General features: G+C 44.3%; 1 protein-coding gene and 1 long non-coding RNA gene across 2 annotated transcripts in view; one reads left to right on the top strand and one right to left on the bottom strand.

The window, feature by feature from the left end:
* LOC147034760 (uncharacterized) overlaps positions 1 to 22,806 on the bottom strand; it is a 50,294-nt gene that overhangs the window by 5,650 nt on the left and 21,838 nt on the right. The gene's annotated exons all lie outside the window — the stretch shown is intronic.
* Positions 449 to 20,920, top strand: LOC147034761 (uncharacterized). The gene is made up of 5 exons (XM_085875235.1): positions 449 to 511; positions 1,063 to 1,188; positions 2,169 to 2,325; positions 3,234 to 3,278; positions 18,128 to 20,920. The coding sequence occupies exons 1-5, from the start codon at positions 449 to 451 to the stop codon at positions 18,925 to 18,927; spliced, it is 1,191 nt and encodes a 396-aa protein (XP_085731361.1). The 3' UTR covers positions 18,928 to 20,920.

The following is a 22,806-nucleotide window of genomic DNA, read 5'->3' as shown; positions in this document are numbered from 1 at the left end:
CCATTGTATTAACTGAAATCGCCATTTTAAATACTGATAATAAGGGTAGAACAAATCTTAAAAAAAAAAAAATTGAAAATATTTATTTTTTTCGACTAGATCGACTTCCCAATATATAATCATCCTCACAAAAAAAAAAAAACACTAAGTAATAACTTTTAAACATTCAAATAAAACCATGGGTTCTCAGTTCGGAATATTCTTCGGCACGTGTACGCAACACACAACTATTGAGAAAATAAACTCAATCAGGAAGAGTCGATATGCAAGATGTAACATTACAATTTCCCTCACTTGGACTGAGCAATTCTGGCAATCAACATGCAAAATACACCGACCACAAAATCTGGAAACATGTCTGCACACGGCCCCATGCCATTGCTCTATAAATTGGCCACACAAGTGGTGTCAGCCGATTTATGAATGTTTCGGCATCATTTAACACAAAATGAGTTTGATCACGCCATCGGAATGGTTCAAAGAGGAAGTCTCACTCTGCCATTGCTTCTCGGTACAATGTTCATCAAAGTGCCATTTCTGAGGTACCATCTGCCTGCACGGTTCAGTGAGAGATCTCTTTCAGGTCGCCCAAGGGTTCCATCCCCTCATGAGAATTGTTATCTTGTAACCTTGCCAGCAGGAACCGTTTGTAAACAGCACAATCTTTCGATAATCCCTGCAAAGAGCAACGAACCATCCAAGTTTTAGCCCAGACAGTTCAGCACACGCTTCATACAGTGGTATGAGGTGCACAAGACAACGACTCTGCATGGCTCTTCGGGTCACGTGACCGAATTTTGACTGGGAAAGAAAATGTTATGCAAATTTTTTGGCAAGACCCCAGGTTGAAGTAAGAGCTCTCCACAAAACTCCCAACATCGTACTTGAGGCACGGTAACTATTAGAAGTGCTTGAAATAGCCAGAATTATCCAAGAGTAGTGTTGATTAAAAGTTTTAAATTCATCTAAAATGTTCTACAAACGGAAATGCACAACAATGCAAGACACCAAAACGATAAATAGGAAAAGAGCAGTCTGCACTCTATTGATCTTCGGGTAAAGGCTTTGGAGGCTTTTCTCACAAAGAAGCAAGAGGTTGGCACATTGCTGGATGCCAAGTCTTCGGATGACTTTGAAAGCCAAGTAAAAGACATTAGCTCTGATATATGGTCTACCCAGAAGTTGTCGGTGATAGAGATGCCCAAACGTTTAAGACACTGAACTCTTAGTGTTTCATTGTGGAAATAGATAGCTTTGGACAGAGCCTACAGCTTTGGAAACGACTGGTTTTCAGGGCAAAGTGCAGTGGTGGGAATTGAATTCAATGGAGTTATCCTGAAGGGGCCATCAATTAACTGCACATACAAATGGCAGGGCTCCCCTCGCCCTTACCCACTGTAATTCAGAGATGGTTCCCCAACATCATACATGATGAAAAGGTATTGATATAAGGTGTGGTTTATTGATTGCAATTATTCCCCGACGGTTTCACGGGAGGGGACGATCGGTTTGCTGTCTGTCCCACCTGTGGTTTTTCAGACTTTTTTTTTCCCCCCATACCCTTTAACATATTCAAATGGAACTTGGTACATGGCTTGATTATGATAAGTTACAGAACAAGTTCGAGTTTCAGGGCATTTCGTCAATTTTTCACAGAGTTATACTCTTTTTGAACATAAAAAATATCATATTGGTCGGGGACATGTATTATAAAGCAATTCGCGCTCTTGTTGAGTTTTCATATTAAACTGCAAATAAGTCAAACATTTATTTTATTTATTTGTTAATTTAAAGGGTGGTGGGGACGGGTTGAGAGTACTCACCACCAGCTCAGTGAATAAAACCACCTTATGTCACGTGTTCCTCATGTATCACTCATCTCCCAGAGAGTCCATCGCCAGGTAAACAAAAAGTTCTTGTTTTGTGACTCTTCATTTTGTATGTGTACATCCACTATTGTCATGAATGATTATAAGCATTCAATTGAGGTCGAGAACATATCTATTACCATTATAGAGAGTCGATCTATCCATGATGAGAAAGGAAGATGCTTGATCACAACTACATTGCCACAGTACTGATCAATACTAGGGCTGAGAGTATCACCACAAACGAGATGGCATAAAGCTTGCATTGGAGAAATGAGGCTTTTGTGAATGCATTTCCAGGCTGTCAGTGTATTGGATCCAGACATCGAAGACCAGTCTCAGTTGTCAGAGGACAGATTTCAGTCCCTGCCAGTCAGCCTGACTAAACAGCTAGACATTGCAGTACTGAGGCAGTTCTCTATGTACAGTCAGACATTTAGGCATAACCAAGAACATGGTAAGAAAAACCAAGTGGGGCATGAGAAGAGGAACAGGAGAGACGAGAGGGAGAGAAAGTTGGTCACTACCAGGTCCAGGACAAATGATTTACCATTTGTTGGGACATCTGCATTGTAAAGTGCATATAGATTGGATCAGGTACATATGCTTCAATCAACATGGCTTTGCATCTAGTATCGTGATGGTGTTTCAATCATTGTGCGATATTATTATTAAAATAACAACCCATTGAAAACAACCCTCTTTACCCTCCTTTCTTACTTCCTCTGTCTCCGTCTTTCCCCATGCCTGACGAGATGTCTTTCGGACCTAAAGTAATTATAATTGACCATGAAATTTTCTCTCCTCCCTCTAATTTCCTCTTATCCTGCAAGGAAGGCAAACCCCAATGAATGTAACCAAGGGTAATTTTTTGCAGGGCAAGCAACTACTATATTCTCATCTTCAGCTGAATTTTAAAATCTAATCTGGATTATGATAAGGCTGAACTCTCCAACCTGTCTGCTTCCAAAGCCACCCACAGATCGGGTATCCTTAATCCCATCAAGTCCTCCTTGGCAAGTCAGAAGTCAGAACTTATAATCGTCTATAGGGATTTTGTTTGTTGGACAAAGGTTGTCGTTTCTATGGTCTGGTACCCCGACTTCACACCTTTCACTCCTGGATGCTGCAGAAGGTTTCAACTTGATTGGCATCTCTCACAAATAAGCAGAAGCACAAGGCCTGATGCTCATTCATCTCAGGCATGTTGGTCATTTGCATCTTAGATATGTTGGTCACTTGGTCATCTGTTTTCTTTCACCTCTACAGGACTGGTCTCATTTGCTCTGGTCTTTCTGCCCTCCTTCCCTTCAGGATATATAAATTATTCCAGTAACCTCCTCCTTTTATCCTTCCACCCTCCAGGCTTAAAACTCACATCTACTTCTCTGGTCATCTTTCTTCCTGCTGGTGAGTCAGTTCAATTCCACTGTTTCCTCCAGCCCTTCAAGTTAGCAATTCCCTGCCATCACATGTCACCTTTCGTCCCGAAGAACAAACTTTTTTTTTACCCCCATTAACTCATCCCAAACATATCCCTCTTATACTTGAACATTACTGTTACTTTTTCGTCTCCTATTTTGCTGTTTACTCATTCAGCTAAATAGCTTGTTATGTCAGCCTGATGTCCCACTCTCAATATGTTGCCCTTCTACCCCCACATCACCATGTTCTTCCATGAGGCTAGATTTTGTACGAAAAAGATCTGATTCCCAAAGTTATTTGAGACCTCAACCCTGAAACTGCAGCACAGTCCTGAATAAATTATTATTGAGGAGGATTGGGGGCACTGTAGCACAGTCAAGCTTTAAGGGCACTTGGAAGAGCGCATACCTCCGCCATGCAATTCCTGATCCAAGAGAACATATCGGGCCCAATACATTTTTGAAATATTATGCTGTATATCTTTTTTGATCCGATCTCTCAAAGGTGAAGAATCATTTTCAATATTAAATAATTCTCGTATCCAGCTCCGGATTCGAATCTTCACCAAAATCGAATCAATTCGTCCTTGCCACACATCCAACCTGTCCACCAAGTTTCGTCCGAATCCGTCCACAACTTTTTGAGATATCGTGTTATATGCTGCATGGCCAGAAGTATGCGGACACCCCTTCTAATTTGTGCATTCGGCTATTTCAACCACAACCATTGCTGACAGGTGTATAAAATCAAGCACACAGCCATGTAATCTCCATATACAAACATTGGAAGTAGAATGGGCCGTACTGAAGAGCTCAGTGACTTTCAACATGGCACATCATCGGATGCCACCTTTCCAACGAGTCAATTCGTCAAATTTCTGTCCTATTAGAGCTGCCCCGGTATGCAAGTGCTGTCATTGTGAAGCGGAAACGTCTGGGAGCAATAATAGCTCATCTGCGAAGTGGTAGGCCACACAAGCTCACAGAACAGGACCGCTTACTGCTGAAGCGTGTAGCGTGGAAAAAAAATCGTCTGTCGTCGGTTGTCGCACTCACTACCGAGTTCCAACCTGACTGGAAGCAATGTCAGCACAAGCATTGTTCGTCGAGAGCTTTATGAAATGGTTTTCCATGGCCGAGCAGCGGCACACAAGCCTAAGATCACCATGCGCAATGCCAAGCGTCGGCTGAAGTGGTGTAAAGCTCACAACCATTGGACTCTGGAGCAATGGACACGCGTTCTCTGGAGTGATGAATCACGCTTCACCATCTGGCAGTCAGATGGACGAGTCTGGGTTTGGCGGATGCCAGGAGAACACTACTTGCCCAAATGTGTAGTGCCAAATGTAAAGTTTGGTGGAGGAGGAATAATAGTCGGGGGCTGTTTTTCATGGTTCAGGCTCAGTCTCTTAGTTCCAGGGAAGGGAATTCTTAATGCTACAACATACAATGACGTTCTCGATGATTCTGTGCTTCCAACTTTGTGGCAACAGTTTGGGGATGGCCCTTTCCTGTTTCAACATGACAATGCCCCCGTGCACAAAGCGAGGTCCGTACAGAAATGGTTTGTCGAGATCGGTGTGGAAGAACTTGACTGGCCTGCACAGAGCCCTGACCTCAACCCCATGGAACACCTTTGGGATTAATTGGAACATTGACTGCGAGCCAGACCGAATTGCCCAACTTCAGTGCCTGACACCTCACTAATGCTCTTGTGGCTGAATGGAAGCAAATCCCTGCAGCAATGTTCTAACATCTAGTGAAAAACCTTCCCAGAAGAGTGTAGGCTGTTTTTGCAGCAAGAGGGGGGGGGACTAACTCCATATTACTGCCTATTATTTTGGAATGAGATGTTGGACGAGCAGGTGTCCACATACTTTTGGCCATGTAGTGTATATCGGTTTAGCCCCGTGTCTCAATCGTGAAGAATGACTTTATAAAAATTATCAGATTTGGATCTTCACCAAAATTGAATCAATTCTTCCTTGTCACACTCACAACATGTCCACCAAGTTTCATCCAAATCCGCTCACAAGTTTTTGAGATATCGTGCTATATATCGTTTTCGGCCATACAATATCTCTCAATGGTAAAGAATCGCTTTAAAAAATTCTAGTAGTCGGATCCAGATCTTCACCAAAATCTAATCAGTTTGTCCATGTCACACACCCAACCTGTCCAAAAAATTTCATCTGGATCCTTCAACAACTTTTTGAGATTTCCTGCACACAAACAAACAGGCAGAAAGGGGTGAAAACAACTTCCTTCACCTTCGGTGGCGGAGGTAATAAACCATGTAATGTGCCTTTGACACAATGTGACACCCACACCAGGTTTACCTGAAATTTTCACTGCCTTGGGTATTTACGGTCAACTTCATTCATGGCTCTCCATTTTCCTTAAATGTAGGACAGCCACACGTCTTTCCATTTCTATATTGTATCAGGCCCGTAGCCAGGACTCAGTATTAAGGGGGGCATATGATCTGGATGGGGGGGGCACAATTATTATATTTAATATTTTTGATAACCCGGTATACTATTGTATTCATGCAGCATTGACACATCTATACTGAGGTTGCCGTCGCATACTAACCAAATTGATCTCAGCTAGATTTAATATGTTCCGATGTTTTTGGCCTAAAATTATTCGAATGCAGGAGAGTCACAACAAACTGGCACATTTACAATGCAGATATTCAATGATTAGACAATTGGCACAAATTCAGGTGCACTTATACAAGGTGTTGTGAAGAATTGGCATTAGAAAATTAATATACCAGAGATACAATGACTAAACAGGGGAGGTTGGCACCAGAATCGGTGCACTTTGAAATAAGATACAGTCGGCTATGACCTGCGATCATCACGTTAAACTATCAACAGCAAATACGACCGGCCTGAAGATACCACAAGGTCCACATTTAAATCAGTCAATTACACAGAGGTAAGGTTATGCACAAAGCACTAGATATGGGATACGCAAAGCACCAAACACAACATTTAATTTAAACATCAGAAGTACAAAGCAGCCGACCACGGTGGGTACTGACCACAACCACACTGCAACCTCAACCACACACGCATCACCAGCAGTCACACACACAATCTGAACTCCTCGTACAGTTTTTATACTGCTGTACTCACCGTCAGAAGAGCTGCAGACGACGCCTCTTGGTGTGGAATCTTCTGAAGACCTTCTCCTTCCATTCATTCAGGCATTTACGTGTGAGGTCTCTCTCGAAGGCCAGCCGTACCAGTTGTGCCTTGCGTGCATGGCGCATGGACCGTCGATGGTCAGTGAAGACATTCCTCAATGTTGAGAATGAGTTTTCACACATGGCAGTGGAGCACCAAATGTTAGTCCAAGTCTCATAGCAGTCACTACACTTGGCATGGCTTCCAGCGTTTTGTGGTATGTTGAGAAGAGTTTTTGTGTTGTCCATCTCTCGTTTGGCTGCTTTTCTGTCTGTGAGCGAATAAACTGCTTTGCAACCACACACTCTGTTTCACTGATGGTTGACTTTGTTAATGTCATGATGTGCTGAAGCAAGTGGGGATCCAAAAACGTGCCATTTTTGGGATTCAAGGCAGCGAGTGAATGGGCGAGTTGTGTGTTGCGCTCACTGAAGCGCTGAGCGATCTCTCCAAGCACAGTGTCAATTGTGCTGTAAAAACCCTCTGCAGTTCCGTCTTGTCATTGTCGTTGTTTTGTCCTGTAGTCTCCAAAACTACAAACTGTTCCAAGTTCTTATGCATTGTGCGTCTCCGTTTTGGTGGTGCAGGTGTGGAAGTGCGAGCATCGTTGGCCTTGTTCCACAGATCAGTGAACTCATCCTCAGAGGGGAGTTTCTTCACGCACTCTGTAGCACTCGCCACCAGTTCCAACCCCGTTAGCAAGTCCATGTCCTCTGCCTGCAAGAGTCTGTTAGGGCCATCTAACAACATCAGCAGTTTTTGTACAAAGATAGCAATGAACATGAAGGCAGGCCCAGAGACTTCCCGCAAAAGGCCAATAGCCTCCATCCTCAGCTCTGCACAGTAGGCGCACTCTGCATCAATCTCCGACAGTAAGGATGTGATATCCTTAAAAGATCCTCTGATCAGAGACACGGTGGCTAAATGTCCCATCCACCTTTGATTAAGAAGTCGTTTTAACCGCTCACCTTTATACTGTGCAGCAACAGTGGGCTTTCTGAAGAATTTGTACAGGCAACAACAAACCTCGAGGAAATAAGTGACAGCTTTCTCTGCTGCCAGTGCGTGGACAACTACCAGATGGAGTTGGTGATTTAAGCAGTGCACATCGGGGATTTCTCTTTCCAATATCTCTTGCAACAACTTTTGCACCCCACCGTGCTTCCCAGCCATTACCGAAGCCCCATCGTACACCTGACTTAATATTTTTGATGTGTCAAGTCCCGTTTTTGTCAGCTCTGCAATTATTAGGTCTGTCAATGTTTTTGCATCTCCAGCGTCGGCTGTAGCTATTGTGAGTAGACGTTCTGTTGCTTCATTTGATGCCGATACAAAGCGAATGATGATTGATATGTTCTCACATTCAGTGGGGTCCCTCGTCCCATCCACCTTGATGGTAAACCACGATGTGCCTACTTCTTCCACGATGGCATCCGTCACAACATTACTCAATGTGCACATCAGTTCATTCTGCATTTCCGGACTGGTATAGCTTGCGTTTCGTGGGATATGCTTTATTATTTCGGCTCGCTCGGTGTCTTTTTTTGAGTGTGTAGTTTAAAAGCGAGAGGAAGAGCCCACTGTGCCCGTATGACATATCCTCAAAATGATCAAGGCTCCCTCTAAAAGGTATCTGATTTTCGGCGAGAAATCCCACAACATCTATAAGAGCAGACACATAGTACCGGTTTCTATTTAGCTGGTCAGCATTGAGGAGTGTGGAAATCTCCTTACTACAATCGATGCGCCTCTCATTCTCCTTCCACCTCAAAACACAAGTTAAATGTTCCTTTGAAGTTGCGTGTTTGTGAAACCCCCTGCCTTTCTCAACGGCATGTTTCCAATTCCGGTAGCCTCGCACTGTGAAAGTAGAGTCCACTGGGCCACGTGCAGTGTTAAACTTCCTACATGGATAGCAGAATGCTGCATCTGTCTGCACACTGTATTCCAGCCATTCATTAGTCTGGTACCACGAGGACACAAACGAGCGACTCTTGTTCTGCAACAGATGGACAGGGTACCGCTGTAAAACAACTTGATTCGGTCTCTCACTTCCAAGATCATCGGGAAGCGGCTTGACAGTCACACCCGATCCCGAGGCCGCCGCCGAGCGTGGAAACTCGGCTGCCTGCGCTGGGGCTCCAGCCGCAGGGCTGACGTTGCTGGCTTGGCCAGGTTGGCCAGCTTCTGTCGGTATTTCATCGACATGATCGTCTTTTCCTCCTCCTCCTCCTCCAACTCCTCCCACAACATGTCTTTCATCATCTTCTTCATTTTCGTCGCTGGCATTTTTTCCTTTTCTGAGCCATTTTCGAATATCCATCATCCACATCTTTTTCTCCTGCTGCAAGGTAGCGCTCTGTGATTCGTCCCTCGTGACTCGCGTCACTAATCTTGCGACTCGCGACATTTGACGGTTGACGGTTTTATTTATTAAATGATCCATCCATCAAAAACAGGTTTTATCTGCATAATTTCAAATGTAAGCACGATTGCAAACACATATTTTTAATTTTTATTATAAAATTACTTTTGTAAGATGGAGGGTTGACGGGTTGTGAAGGTCACGTGGTGCACGTGCACTTCATCTTTAATAATGTAAATTTATGTCTTTTCCTTTATCATATTATCATATTATGACTGTATTAAATTTATACCTAACTTACAACCAATCAGGTAACCTGCTCAATAGGGTCTCCATATCGAATACGGTGATTGGCTATTCCTTAAAACTAAATGATCCATGATATATATATATATATATATATATATATATATATATATATATATATATATATATATATATATATATATATATATATATATATATAAATATAAATATATATATATATATAAATATATAACCACCCACAACATCGACATTCGACACGAGGTCTTGGCTGCTGGCGTTGGTGCTTGCGTTATTATCTTTTATCTTGTGGTCTTGGACTGTATTGGCTTGCCAATTGCTTTTGGAGATGCGCTGGGAAGCGCACACTTGTCTCTTGACTGTTATTCAAAGAAGGATATTATTAAAGAACAGTTTATCCAAGAAGGCCTTATTATTCACCACACTGGACATCTGGAATAAGGGTTTTAGTTCACACAGGTGAACTCTTAAACAGCAAGGAGTTCACAGTGGGCGCTCGTCCTTAAACACGAAGTTGTTCACAGGGTGCAACAGGGCATAAATGGGTGGCGTAAAAGTGGGGGGGGGCACCAGATGCGCCATGGGGGGGCATTGCACCCAAATGCCCCCCCCTAGTGACGGGCCTGTATTGTATACATTATCAGGGCACAAGGAGGAGCTGGAACACAGAACGGACCAGGATGTAACAGAACAGTGGAAAGAGAGAAAGGGGGCATTGGGGGACACACCCACAGCAGGTTTGAGGGACAAAATTGAGGGAAACTTAGAGAAATAAGGGATTTGGTGAAGAGTGATGGCAAGGGAAGGACACAGGGAGAGTTGAAAGGTGAACTCTCAATCACAGAATTGGAAGGAAAAACGAGAAACTCAGAGATTAGGGCTGGAGTTCGCTTGTGAAGAGTTAATGATAAGGCTAGAAAAGACCATGGTTTAGATGGGGAATAACCAAAGATGGCAGTGAGCAACTGTCTTGAAGCTCTGGAGGGAAGAGACCAGTGTGACCACTTCTCATTTTCATAAATGCCAAGGTGAGCCAATGAAAAAAGCCAAGAATTCACAAGGTTTAGGAAAAGCGATGATAATAGAAAACCTATACCCCAAGAAAACCTATAGAAAACCAAGACGCCAAGGTGAACGACGAATAGCCAAGATCTTGTGAAAAAAAGCCAAGGAGTGGTCACACTGGAAGAGACTGAAGAACTTTGTTCCATAGGCAGGAAAAAAAGAGGAACGAATGAGGTGAGCAGTATATCTGGATGTTGGTAGTTTAACCAGAATGTGGTTACTGCCAGACCACTCATCTACCAGAGTACCACGTGCACAAAGAAAACCTCGGAGTGGGTGGGACAGAGCATGGAAAGGGCAGAGGGTGCAAGTCCAGATCTTACCCTGTTTCAGTTTCAGTCAGGTTCTTCAAAACAGCATTCCTGCACCTCTACTTTTTCAAGTTTTTGGAAATGTTCTCACACATTAACAATAAGCTGCCCCTCCATGTTGATGATTCAACTATTTGTCATGATATTACTTTTTCTAAGAATTGAGATGCTGCTATTGTCTCAATAAATGTACATATTTAAAAAATAATCAATGCTGTATGTAATATTGTTGTGGACCGGGGGTCGGTGGCGAGGAACGGCCGCCAGGTGAAGCAGTAGAGCCGTCTCCCACCGAACACCCGGAATTGCAGGTCGTAACCTTCGGACAACTCCGAAGGTCACGGGTCACTTAAGGACCGTGCTCGCCAATTCTCTGACGGCGTGGGGTTGGGTTAATAGCCAAATTTCAATACACCGAAAGCCTGTATCTCACTGGGCTTCAACAGCTCACGACAAAATGCGAACGGGATTCTCCAAAATGTCTGGAAACGTTCGCGGTGGTTCTCAATTTCCTCGCGCGAGTTGCAGGACATCGCTCTGGTGTCGCTGGAATTTTGAACATGTTCAAAAATTTGGTGCGACACATTTGATCTCAAAATAGTCACAGAGTCGTCGCAGTTGTCTCGAACCCTTCTCAATTTAGTTTCCGTGAGTCAGAAGGTGCGACAAATGTGATATGCAATGCAATGTAGATAGATTCACAATAGTTCAATCCAGATATGACTTTAAAAAAAACCAAACCAACTCATAGTCCATATTGTAAAACCAGCATTGTCTGTCCTCTTTCTCTCCTGTTCTAAGTAATGGCCTTCAATGCAAACTTTTCACTTTCCCATCATTCCTTTCACCTTCCCATCATTCATAAATCACGTCACACATATTTTTACATAAATTAGGTCACACACAAAATATGGTCACACCCACAAGCCCCTATCAAGGCAGATGAACAATTGGGTCACACACAATGTTTGTGGGTGCAACGTTGACAAGTAACAGAACACTTTGAACAATCAGGCTTGGTCAGAATTCTCCTGTCATCCCACCATCCTGTTCTGCCAGGGCACAGCTCCCACACCATTGTAGGACTCAGTCAGGTACTCCCTTACTCGTTTCCCAACTGACAATATGATTGCTGGAAGGGAGAGGCCATATATATATATATATATATATATATATATATATATATATATATATATATATATATATATATATATATATATATATATATATATATATATATAGTCCCGATTTCTCAATTGTCACGCAAAGTTGTCGTGCGACTGTTGCACGACATTTGCGCGATGGTCGCACGACCGTCGTGTGACCGCCGCGCGACACTTGCATATGCCAAACAAATCTCAGTTTTGTCACCTGAGCGTCGCGCGAATGTCGTGTGACATGTATGCGAACTCCAGGCCAAGTTAATCCCAAATTTCGCCGTGAGTTCGTGGGACATTCGTGCGATATTCGTGAGACATACGCAAATGCGTTTTAGTATAAATTCAGTGCGATTCCAAGTGAAAATTATCGTTGTTTTATTGCAATTTGGTGTCTCCAGCTCGTCGCGAGCTGTCGCAGTCCAGTGAGATACATGCTTAAATACAAACATCGTCAAATTACCGGGGAAGTCACACCCTCAACGGACTCTGTCGAACCGGGTCGCTCTAGCGACCTCGGTTCGGTGTAACCGAGCAGAATTACCAAAGTCCGTCAGTCCAAACGACAACTTACAGCCCAATCGACTTATATTACCGGTTCTCAAGCATGAACCATGCTGGGTCAATAATAGAAAGCACAACAACGAGCTGGTACATTGAACAATTCAGGGGGTTTATTTATAATGGTGCAGGGGAGCACAAAAAGAGCAGAGTTAAACCGACTATCAGAAATGCAATTTACAATGAACACAGGCACTTAACAGTTTCTACTTACAGGACGGCCGACACACACACACACACACACACACACACACACACACACACACACACACACACACACACACACGAAATGGAGCCAGTTGGGCACCTTTCCGCCTCGTGCGGTCTGGTCGAGACAAGCTGGTTTGGGGGGGGGGGCTCGAACCCACACCTTCGTTGCCGCACCAAGCACCAGGGATCGTGCTCTCCAACCAGCCATGCACCAACGAACCAAGACCAAGGAGAAGACCAGAGACGATGATGACCCAGGACCAGACGAACCAGCCAGCACCAAGACCCGCGACCCCCAAGACCAGCACTCCGTAGCCTGGCGTTCCTTGATTAATTTCTTGTGCGGGTTGAGAAAATCCGGGGTGTCGGGGTGTCGTGGGAAAATCGCCATCTGTGGCAATCTCAACCCTCATTGGTCGGGGTGTCGTGGTAAAATCGCCATCTGTGGCAATCTCAACCCTCATTGGTCGGGGTGTCGTGGGAAAAATCGCCCTCTGTGGCAATCTCAACCCTCATTGGCCGGGGTGTTGTGGGAAAATCACCCTCTGTGGCAATCTCCACCCTCATTGGCCGGGGTGTCGTGGGAAAATCGCCATCTGTGGCAATCTCAACCCTCATTGGCCGGGGTGTCGTGGGAAAATCGCCATCTGTGGCAATCTCAACCCTCATTGGCCGGGGTGTCGTGGGAAAATCGCCATCTGTGGCAATCTCAACCCTCATTGGCCGGGGTGTCGTGGGAAAGTCTTCTCTGTGGCAATCTCAACCCTTATTGGCCAGGGTGTCATGGGAAAATCGCCATCTGTGGCAATCTCAACCCTCATTGGCCAGGGTGTCGTGGGAAAATCGCCCTCTGTGGCAATCTCAACCCTCATTGGCCAGGGTGTCATGGGAAAATCGCAATCTGTGGCAATCTCAACCCTCATTGGCCAGGGTGTCGTGGGAAAATCGCCCTCTGTGGCAATCTCAACCCTCATTGGCCGGGGTGTCATGGGAAAATCGCCATCTGTGGCAATCTCAACCCTCATTGGCCGGGGTGTCGTGGGAAAATCGCCATCTGTGGCAATCTCAACCCTCATTGGCCGGGGTGTCGTGGGAAAATCGCCCTCTGTGGCAATCTCAACCCTCATTGGTCGGGGTGTCGTGGTAAAATCGCCATCTGTGGCAATCTCAACCCTCATTGGCCGGGGTGTCGTGGGAAAATCGCCATCTGTGGCAATCTCAACCCTCATTGGCCGGGGTGTCGTGGGAAAAATCGCCCTCTGTGGCAATCTCAACCCTCATTGGCCGGGGTGTCGTGGGAAAGTCTTCTCTGTGGCAATCTCAACCCTCATTGGCCAGGGTGTCATGGGAAAATCGCCATCTGTGGCAATCTCAACCCTCATTGGCCGGGGTGTCGTGGGAAAATCGCCCTCTGTGGCAATCTCAACCCTCATTGGCCGGGGTGTCATGGGAAAATCGCCATCTGTGGCAATCTCAACCCTCATTGGTCGGGGTGTCGTGGGAAAATCGCCCTCTGTGGCAATCTCAACCCTCATTGGCCGGGGTGTCATGGGAAAATCGCCATCTGTGGCAATCTCAACCCTCATTGGCCGGGGTGTCGTGGGAAAATCGCCCTCTGTGGCAATCTCAACCCTCATTGGTCGGGGTGTCGTGGTAAAATCGCCATCTGTGGCAATCTCAACCCTCATTGGCCGGGGTGTCGTGGGAAAAATCGCCCTCTGTGGCAATCTCAACCCTCATTGGCCGGGGTGTTGTGGGAAAATCGCCCTCTGTGGCAATCTCAACCCTCATTGGCCGGGGTGTCGTGGGAAAATCACCCTCTGTGGCAATCTCAACCCTCATTGGCCGGGGTGTCGTGGGAAAATCGCCATCTGTGGCAATCTCAACCCTCATTGGCCGGGGTGTTGTGGGAAAATCGCCCTCTGTGGCAATCTCAACCCTCATTGGCCGGGGTGTCGTGGGAAAATCACCCTCTGTGGCAATCTCAACCCTCATTGGCCGGGGTGTCGTGGGAAAATCGCCCTCTGTGGCAATCTCAACCCTCATTGGCCGGGGTGTCGTGGGAAAATCGCCATCTGTGGCAATCTCAACCCTCATTGGCCAGGGTGTCGTGGGAAAATCGCCCTCTGTGGCAATCTCAACCCTCATTGGCCGGGGTGTCGTGGGAAAGTTGCCCTCTGTGTGTGATTGGACAAGGGGCACGCCCCTGCCTTTCTGGGTGGAGTCTCGATCTGAGGCGATGGAAATCTCCGCCGACGTCCGTGGCTGGACACGCGTGTGTAATGGCGCGATGTACGAAGTGAAGGAGTGATGGTTTCGGTTGGCTGGAGGCTCGATCTGTATTGCAAAAACCCTGACTAAAAAAGTAACTCGCAGCGCACACATGTAATTCCCATTAGGCACAGGTAGGGGACCCTAACTATAAACACATACTTATCGAAATAACTGAAATGCGGGGGACTGCTGTCTGTTTGTGTGCAAATGGCTTCCAAATCCGCAACACCATGACATATCTACAAATGCAAGATTTGGAACATTTTTCTACACAAACATCAATCTTCCGATTATGTTTGCTGGTCTTCCTCCAACTTAATCTCCTCCAATCGATCTGCTTGGTTTAACCATCATTCTTGACCATGTCTTGGATCAATTTTAATATTGCCTTCCAAGCTAGACACCACATTGGCATTCACTCCTTCCTGGACATTTAACATCACATAACAGTCCACAAAGTGTTTCGGTCTTGATGAACCATGAGCACATCAGGCAGCTTCACCCCAAGAAACACCACAAGATTGGCTGATTGTAACCAGAATAGTTACAAGTCCGCTGGGTTTGCATGCAACAAATGGTTTCTTCCAATGCTGGTGCAACTTTTCACATCAAGACAATAGAGGAAAAAGCAGGCTCACAAATGTTCCAAATAAGACGGGACTTTCAAAATGATATAATCCACAACATAACGTTCAGTGGACATGCGCAGAAACCCCTAGCAATGGGGGGGGGGGGGGGTCATCAGGGCAGCCAAACGTATGTTGTGTGTGCGAGATAAGGACTGTGAAATGAAATGACTCATAAAGCTTCCAAAATAAGCCAAAAAATACTTGGAAACGTACTGGCGAGAAAGCCGTGTGCCTCTGCACAACAAAAGAGTTGTTGAACTTTTTGAACTCGCCCAAAAACCTGATAGCTTGCAGCTCGCCATACTACAAACTCCCGAGGCCACATGGATCCGTGCAAAGCCCGAAAGTTCGTAGACGGACGCGTTCTACCTAAATCTTCGACCATCGCTGCCAGTGAGTGGACATTGAACCATGTGAGATTACCTCGTGTGAACATGGAAGGTTTGGTGATTACTTTAATGGACATCTGCAATCAGAAAGACGATGCCGTCATTTCCAACATTCAGGCAGACTTCAGAGGGAGATACTGTATCTGGTTTGGTTGCTTCTTAACACTGACATGAAGGTCATATCTGGTGCTTGTCCATGCACAGGTAAGTTTACAATTATGAAATTTACTATTCATTATGTTTGGGACCTGTATGAGCTGTGAGTGCATATACATACATACATACATACATACGAGTATAGTTGTATGAGGAAAAAAAAAATCAAAAGTGATCACTTGGCATTTTACATCATAAAAGCTCTAGTGTTGTCCATCAAGACCAAATTTGATTATTGTATCTTCCAAAAAATATCCAGGTGTACAGTGTCCCAGGAAAAATATCACTTTGTGACAAATTATATTTTTATTGCATTTTATAACACTAGTGCGGGCCCGTAGTTGCGTGCCCGTCGGTGCGTGCCAGTATGTGCAGCTTCGTTCCTTCGCTCTCGTAAACGACGACTGGATTGGGGCATTTTTTCAATTAGATCGGACCAACCGTATCAGAAATGGCTATAACTTGGGAAACACCTGGGAAACAAACTCAGGTCCCCAGCGTCAATTGTGACGTCATATCAAATGAAGAAGAAGAAGAATTGTGACGCAACCCCCCCTCTCTCCCCCCCTAGTCTCGCCCCTCTCTCGCCCCCACTCTTGCCCCCCTCTCTCGCCACCTCCTCTCTCCCCTCTCTTGAATTGTGACACCCCCTCTCTCTCACCCCCCCTTCTCTCCTTCCCCTCTCTCTCTATATGTATTCACAAATGTCTACCAAGCACAACAATTAATTCAAACCTTGGGAAAAAACAGCTTTCAAACCCTTGGGAAACAGCTGTCTCCCTTGGGAAAATTCAAACCTTGGGATTAATTAATAATTTGAACAATTAATTCAAACTTTGGGAAAAAAACAGCTTTCAAACACTTGGGAAACAGCTGAAACGGATGAAGAACGATATCAAACCTTGAAAAGGCACATACTCAGGTCCCCAGCGTCGATTGTGACATCATACCAAACGAAGAAGAACTGTGACGTCAATCGTACAAAATATATTTCTATAAAATAAATAAATAAATAAACATTAATTGTGACATCATAGCACCGTGTCCTGTCATTGGTTGACAGATAATATATAGGTCGTTATTGGTTGACAGACATTGGTCATTACATCATGTTATTCTTTTTATTACTGCCAATTATTGTGCTATTATTATTAATATGCTGTTATCATTATTCTGAGATATCTTTGGGAAAAAAAATGGCATGATAAGGTGATAAGGTGGAACGACACTTCAACTGCGATATATACACCTTTCCAACACTAAAAAAAGCAATAAAATGGCCGTAACTTGGGAACCGCTTGTCCGATTAACATCAAAGCTTGAAAAGGCACATCCGCGGGTCCCCGGCAATATTCCTGGCAAGTTTCAATCAGATCGGACTGGCGGTTGTCAAGAAACGGCGGTCGCAGACAGACAGACACGCACGCACGCACGCACGCACGCACACACACAGCTGGAATTATAGATAGATAAAAACATTACAGTATGGTCCCGCAAGGCCAAATATGGCAATGCCAGTATATTTAAAACAACTTGAACTCTGAACTTCAAGTTATTTCCGTATCAGCTTGTATCAACAAAATTCCACCCAATAGTCAAATCCTGTGTATCTCTCAGTGAAGTTTTAAAAAAAAATAGCAGACATTGTACTGAATTTAAATAAGCAGGAAATTAAATAAAACAGATAAAGAACATCATAGTATTGAGGATGTTCAGCTTGAGACCAGAACTTGAACATGAAAACATCAAAATTTAGACAATGGAAATCTGATTCAAACTTGGTGTTGTTGAGCCAACTCATTCATTACTATGCTTGTGGTAGATAGCTTAAATGTGAATTTCTTTAAAGGGTCAGTATAAATTAAGACCCTTTAAAGGAACTGTATTTTTAAGGTCTTCTGAAGAATAATCAAGTCATTATTTTCATCAGCCCTTGACTTAATTATGTGAACATGAGTTTTGCCAAAATTATGTGGTTTGCCAAAAATAATGACTATTTACAGACGTTTTGTCAAACCAATTGCAGTTATGAACATTGTCCACACTTGACAGAAAGGGTACCAATTTGTTCTGGCACTGAAGCACACCCGCTACGCAACCAAACACAACGCACAAACACATCTCCACCAGCAATCTACAAATGTAAGCATCACTGTTTCCAATCCGTTTGTATTCCGTAATGGTAGTTTTACTGGAAGCTGTTTTTGAGATTTTCACCATCCCCTGTCCCTTGCAGGCCATTGCTTGCTGAACAGCATGACGTGCAGCACCACAAGGTGGATTCTCGAGTTGTGTGCACTTGCAATCCTATTGTGGCTGCTACAAACGGCTGTGGCTAAAACAGATGAGCCACGACACCCTCAAGAAAGTCCAGCACGGCACATCACAGGACAGAGTGTTGTCAAAACAAGGGGAACCTTCCGTGGGCGTGGACACGACCGTTGCCGCTGGAGGGCAAAAGGTGAGCGGAAGGTTTCACTCCGGGTGATGTGCAGTGGCCGTGGTGGAGCATACTGGTGCGAGTACACAGCAAGGCCAAGAAAGTGCACTTCCTACAGGCACAAGATAGAGAGGTTCTGGTATCAGGTAGTCAGGAGGCTGAAGTACAAGTTGAATGCATGTCGAGGTCGGAATGTGCTCTATGCTGGTGTGTGCAGGGATGCACCACAAAAGGTTCACTTCACACGCACGTTTGAAATGACCACACGAGCAAAATCAAAAATAAACACTCCAGAACGTGAGACCAAGCAGACTAAGGCACGGGGCAATGCTAGCAGAGAGGACAGTAAAAGAAAGGACAAAGAAGAGAAGAATTTGATTTTGAAAAAGTCTAAGAAGAAAAAGAAGAAGAACAATGTTCCAGATGCTGTGAAATCAACTTCTACCAGCTCCAGCAGCTACTTATCAACAATTTCAACCACCATGACTCCAGCTATCACAGAACGAGACTTGAGCCCTGAAGAGCTGGGAAGGAAAAATTGTCAGGAGTCATGGCATGCCTTTTGTACTTTCCTCGCTGCTGCTTGGGATGGATAAGTAAGCGCCTGAGATGAAGAATATGAACCCCATGTGTGGAGCACAAGCTATCCATGAAGTCCACACCTTCTCATCAGATGAAGGACTGAATAATCTCTCACGCTGAATACTTGATTGAATGATCATTAACGACTCCTAATATTTCTTTTTCATCATGTTGCAGTTTCGCTTGGTTTCATGTCCATGAACCTACTCGTGTTATTTTACATGACCTGCGTCCGTCATTGTAGGAGAGAGTGCTTACACATGTCCTTGCTTACTCCAGTGTTTTATTTTCTGCCTGCTCCCTGTTCATCCTGAAGTTTTGGATTGCTTTTATTTTATTTTTAAACAAACAAACATCGATGCAATTTGTGAATCTGGCAATTTATACAATCAAACAGGTGCAGCATTCGCTGCTGCAGCCAACATACAAGAAGGAACAATGTTGGATACTTGATGTAAAATATTTCTGAGACAATGTTGTAATTGTGGTCAGCTGTTCTGCGCATTCAGTGAACAGTGGTGAGTAACAGTGGAAATGGAAGTTTATATTTAGTTGTTGGATAAGCACATGTAAACATTCATTTTATTGTTTTTTTTTCGTGAAATTTATAATGTGCGTTTATTAACATGAAAAGCATCCGCTCCCTTCCGGAGCAGCCTGACAGGGGATGTGGGAGGGAGGGAATGAGGGTGGGGCAACTATTTTTGTGCCTTGGCTAATCCCCCCTACCCCCCATGTCTGCAGCAGGGGTCAGTAAACCACTTGCATTGGGGCACGTGTACAGGCAAAAATCGTAATTGGGGGGTATATTAAGCCCCTTGTGGGGGAGATTTTTTTGTGTGCCCATAACCTAACCCTGGGTACTACCAGCATGTTTGCAAAATTTGGTAGAGATTGGTCCACCCCTGTTTTCTTTCCATGATTTTTCAGACACACACACCTTATTTAATACCAGGTGGGTTACCCAGCATTTCCCAGTCTACATTATCGTTTTATTGTGGGGGCTTAAAACACTTCCCTACACCCACAAAGGAATGGGGTCAGGGATAATTTTATACTACCTTTCACATAGCTACAAAGACTTAGGCACTAGAAAACGTTTTTTTTTTAAATCCTATTTGGGGTGAAGGGGGAGGGGCTTAAACCCTCCCAGGCACTCAATGATGAACCTCTAAAAGTTTGGCGAAGATCCCTTCAGCTATCTCCGAGATAAATAGCGACACACAGACAGCCAAACAACTCTCTCATCGTATAGATAGTAGGATTCAGGTGGACAGTGATCAGCTGGGAGGATTCATCGAACTGTCAATGTTAATGTTTTTTTGTTTTCCTGTTTTGTGTGTGTGCCACTGAGTTATCACAGATCATGTCTTTAAGTTCCCATGCCCTTGCTAAGGTGAATATAATAATATGCCATTGTATTTGTGGGATCAATCAAGGTTGGAGTCAAGAGGGCTATGACTGGCAATTCATTAATGGGAATCAACGCACAATTCAACACCGATGGGACAATGGACACAGTGTAAATCCACATACCAGGCACAGGTTGAACTCAGGTTAATGGACACAGAATCCATTTAATAGACAATTGTCACCTCATCTTAACCAGTCTGAGAATACTGATGAGTATTATATTCCGAAGGAAGCTTCTCTGATTTGATAATATTCTGAATAACTTGGTGGTACATGCATATGGTTGGACATCATGGAGTATATGTTAGCCAGCCAGTGCTCATGCATGAACATAAATGATCTCACCATGTCTTTCTAAAGAGCCTGTATTTGTGTATCAGCATCATGATCAAATTTTCATTTCAGATCCCTGGTCCCTGGTAATCACCGTTTCTGTTCCTTTCGGATATGGTGAGTAATGCCGAGAGAGAATGATTCTGTGGCTCGACTGCACAGTCAGTGATAAACCTTCACTCCAAGCTTGTGTGCTTTCCCTCTAGTTGTTCATTCTCCGTCACTTCAATAAAGTGCCAGAAACCGTATTCACAATCACAACCTTGAATTCTGTTTCTTTATGAAAACCTGTTATGTGAGAGCTCATGGTTTGATAAATGTGAAATACATAAATGGAATGTCAAAAATAGCAAGTGAACAGAACAAGGAACCTTTCACATTTTCGATTTTTTTTATTTTTATTTATATGGCTAAATCTTTGACTTCCTGTCCTGGGACTCCAGACGTCTCATTGGGGCCGTGCGGGCTCTGCATACAGGATCGCATGGTATACAAAGAGGTACCGACCAAAGTCCTGAGACTCCCCAGTTACTCAAACCCCATTTATCCCATAAGTTCCACAGTCCCTTCTCTCTCGATACAACACACGCTTCCCATTTTTTTTCCCCTCTCCTTCTCAGCTGCCTTTTTTTTTTTTTTTTGGTTTTCTGGTTCTCAATTTATCTTTATATATATATATATATATATATATATATATATATATATATATATATATATATATATATATATATATATATATATATATATATATATATATATATATATATATATATATATATATCTCTCTCTCTCTCTCTCTCTCTCTCTCTCTCTCTCTCTCTCTCTCTCTCTCTCTCTCTCTCTCTCTCTCTCTCTCTCTCTCTCTCTCTCTCTCTCTCTCTCTCTCTCTCTCTCTCTCTCTCTCTCTCTCTCTCTCTCTCTCTCTCTCCCGTCTCTCTCTCCCGTCTCTCTCTCTCCCCCGTCTCTCTCTCCCGTCTCTCTCTCTCTCTCTCTCTCCGTCTCTCTCTCTCTCTCTCTCTCTCTCTCTCTCTCTCTCTCTCTCTCTCTCTCTCTCTCTCTCTCTCTCTCTCTCTCTCTCTCTCTCTCTCTCTCTCTCTCTCTCTCTCTCTCTCTCTCTCTCTCTCTCTCTCTCTCTCTCTCTCTCTCTCTCCCGTCTCTCTCTCCCGTCTCTCTCTCTCTCTCTCTCTCTCTCTCTCTCTCTCTCTCTCTCTCTCTCTCCTCTCTCTCTGCCTCTCTCTCTCTCTCTTGCCTCTCTCTCTCTCTCTCTCTCTCTCTCTCTCTCTCTCTCTCTCTCTCTCTCTCTCTCTCTCTCTCTCTCTCTCTCTCTCTCTCTCTCTCTCCACTCCCTCCCCTCCCTCCCCTCTCTCCCCTATCTCTCTCCTCTCTCTTCTCTCTCTCTCTCTCTCTCTCTCTCTCTCTCTCTCTCCGTCTCTCTCTCTCTCTCTCTCTCTCTCTCTCTCTCTCTCTCTCTCTCTCTCCCCCCTCTTCTTTCCTTAGCCATAAAAAATGGGCAGCATAATGTACTTTAATGAGACATTAACACATCAAATGTAATTTTTTTTTTTTAGAACTTGCATCATGTAATGAAACATACATGATGGTTTTTGTGAAACTTAAGGAGGAAAAAATAAACATGAACATCTAAGGACTGTTGGTCCATCCATCAGGACCATAGTCTGTCCAGAGCGCTGGTGCTGCCTAAGCAGTGTCCTCGGCTATTGGACACAATCCTGGATGGGTCGCCACTCCGACACAGTATACCGGCACTCATTTTGCCAACCTCAGAAGGATGACAGGCAGAGTCAACAGCACCTGGTATTAATTCAACAGCCAAGTGGGATTTGAACTTAGAGTTGACCATGCATTCCTCCAGGTTATCCTGCCAGCCCTGTGTTTGTTGTGCTTGAGCGATGCAAAGAAACATCATTTCCAGTTCCAGTTCTTGAGTGATGGTGGCAGTTCCTCTTCAGGGTCCATGCTGATTTTCTCAAAGATGTTTCCCGGTCGTTTTTGTCGCGTTTTTACTGTTATTTCGTTACCTCTGTGTTTTACAGTTCAGTCTTGTGTTAAAACTTGTGCTAATTGTTGAGTTTTCGTCATCTTTTCATGTCAGGTTTCCTTGAGGCCAATGCTTCTTCCCGTCTATG

Source organism: Eptatretus burgeri, chromosome 1 (assembly GCF_056783735.1).
Source record: "Eptatretus burgeri isolate ZD-2024b chromosome 1, Ebu_testis_v1, whole genome shotgun sequence".
Lineage (NCBI taxonomy): Eukaryota > Metazoa > Chordata > Myxini > Myxiniformes > Myxinidae > Eptatretus > Eptatretus burgeri.
The sequence above is the reverse complement of the archived record's forward strand: the minus strand, read 5'-3'. Positions and strand labels throughout refer to the sequence as shown.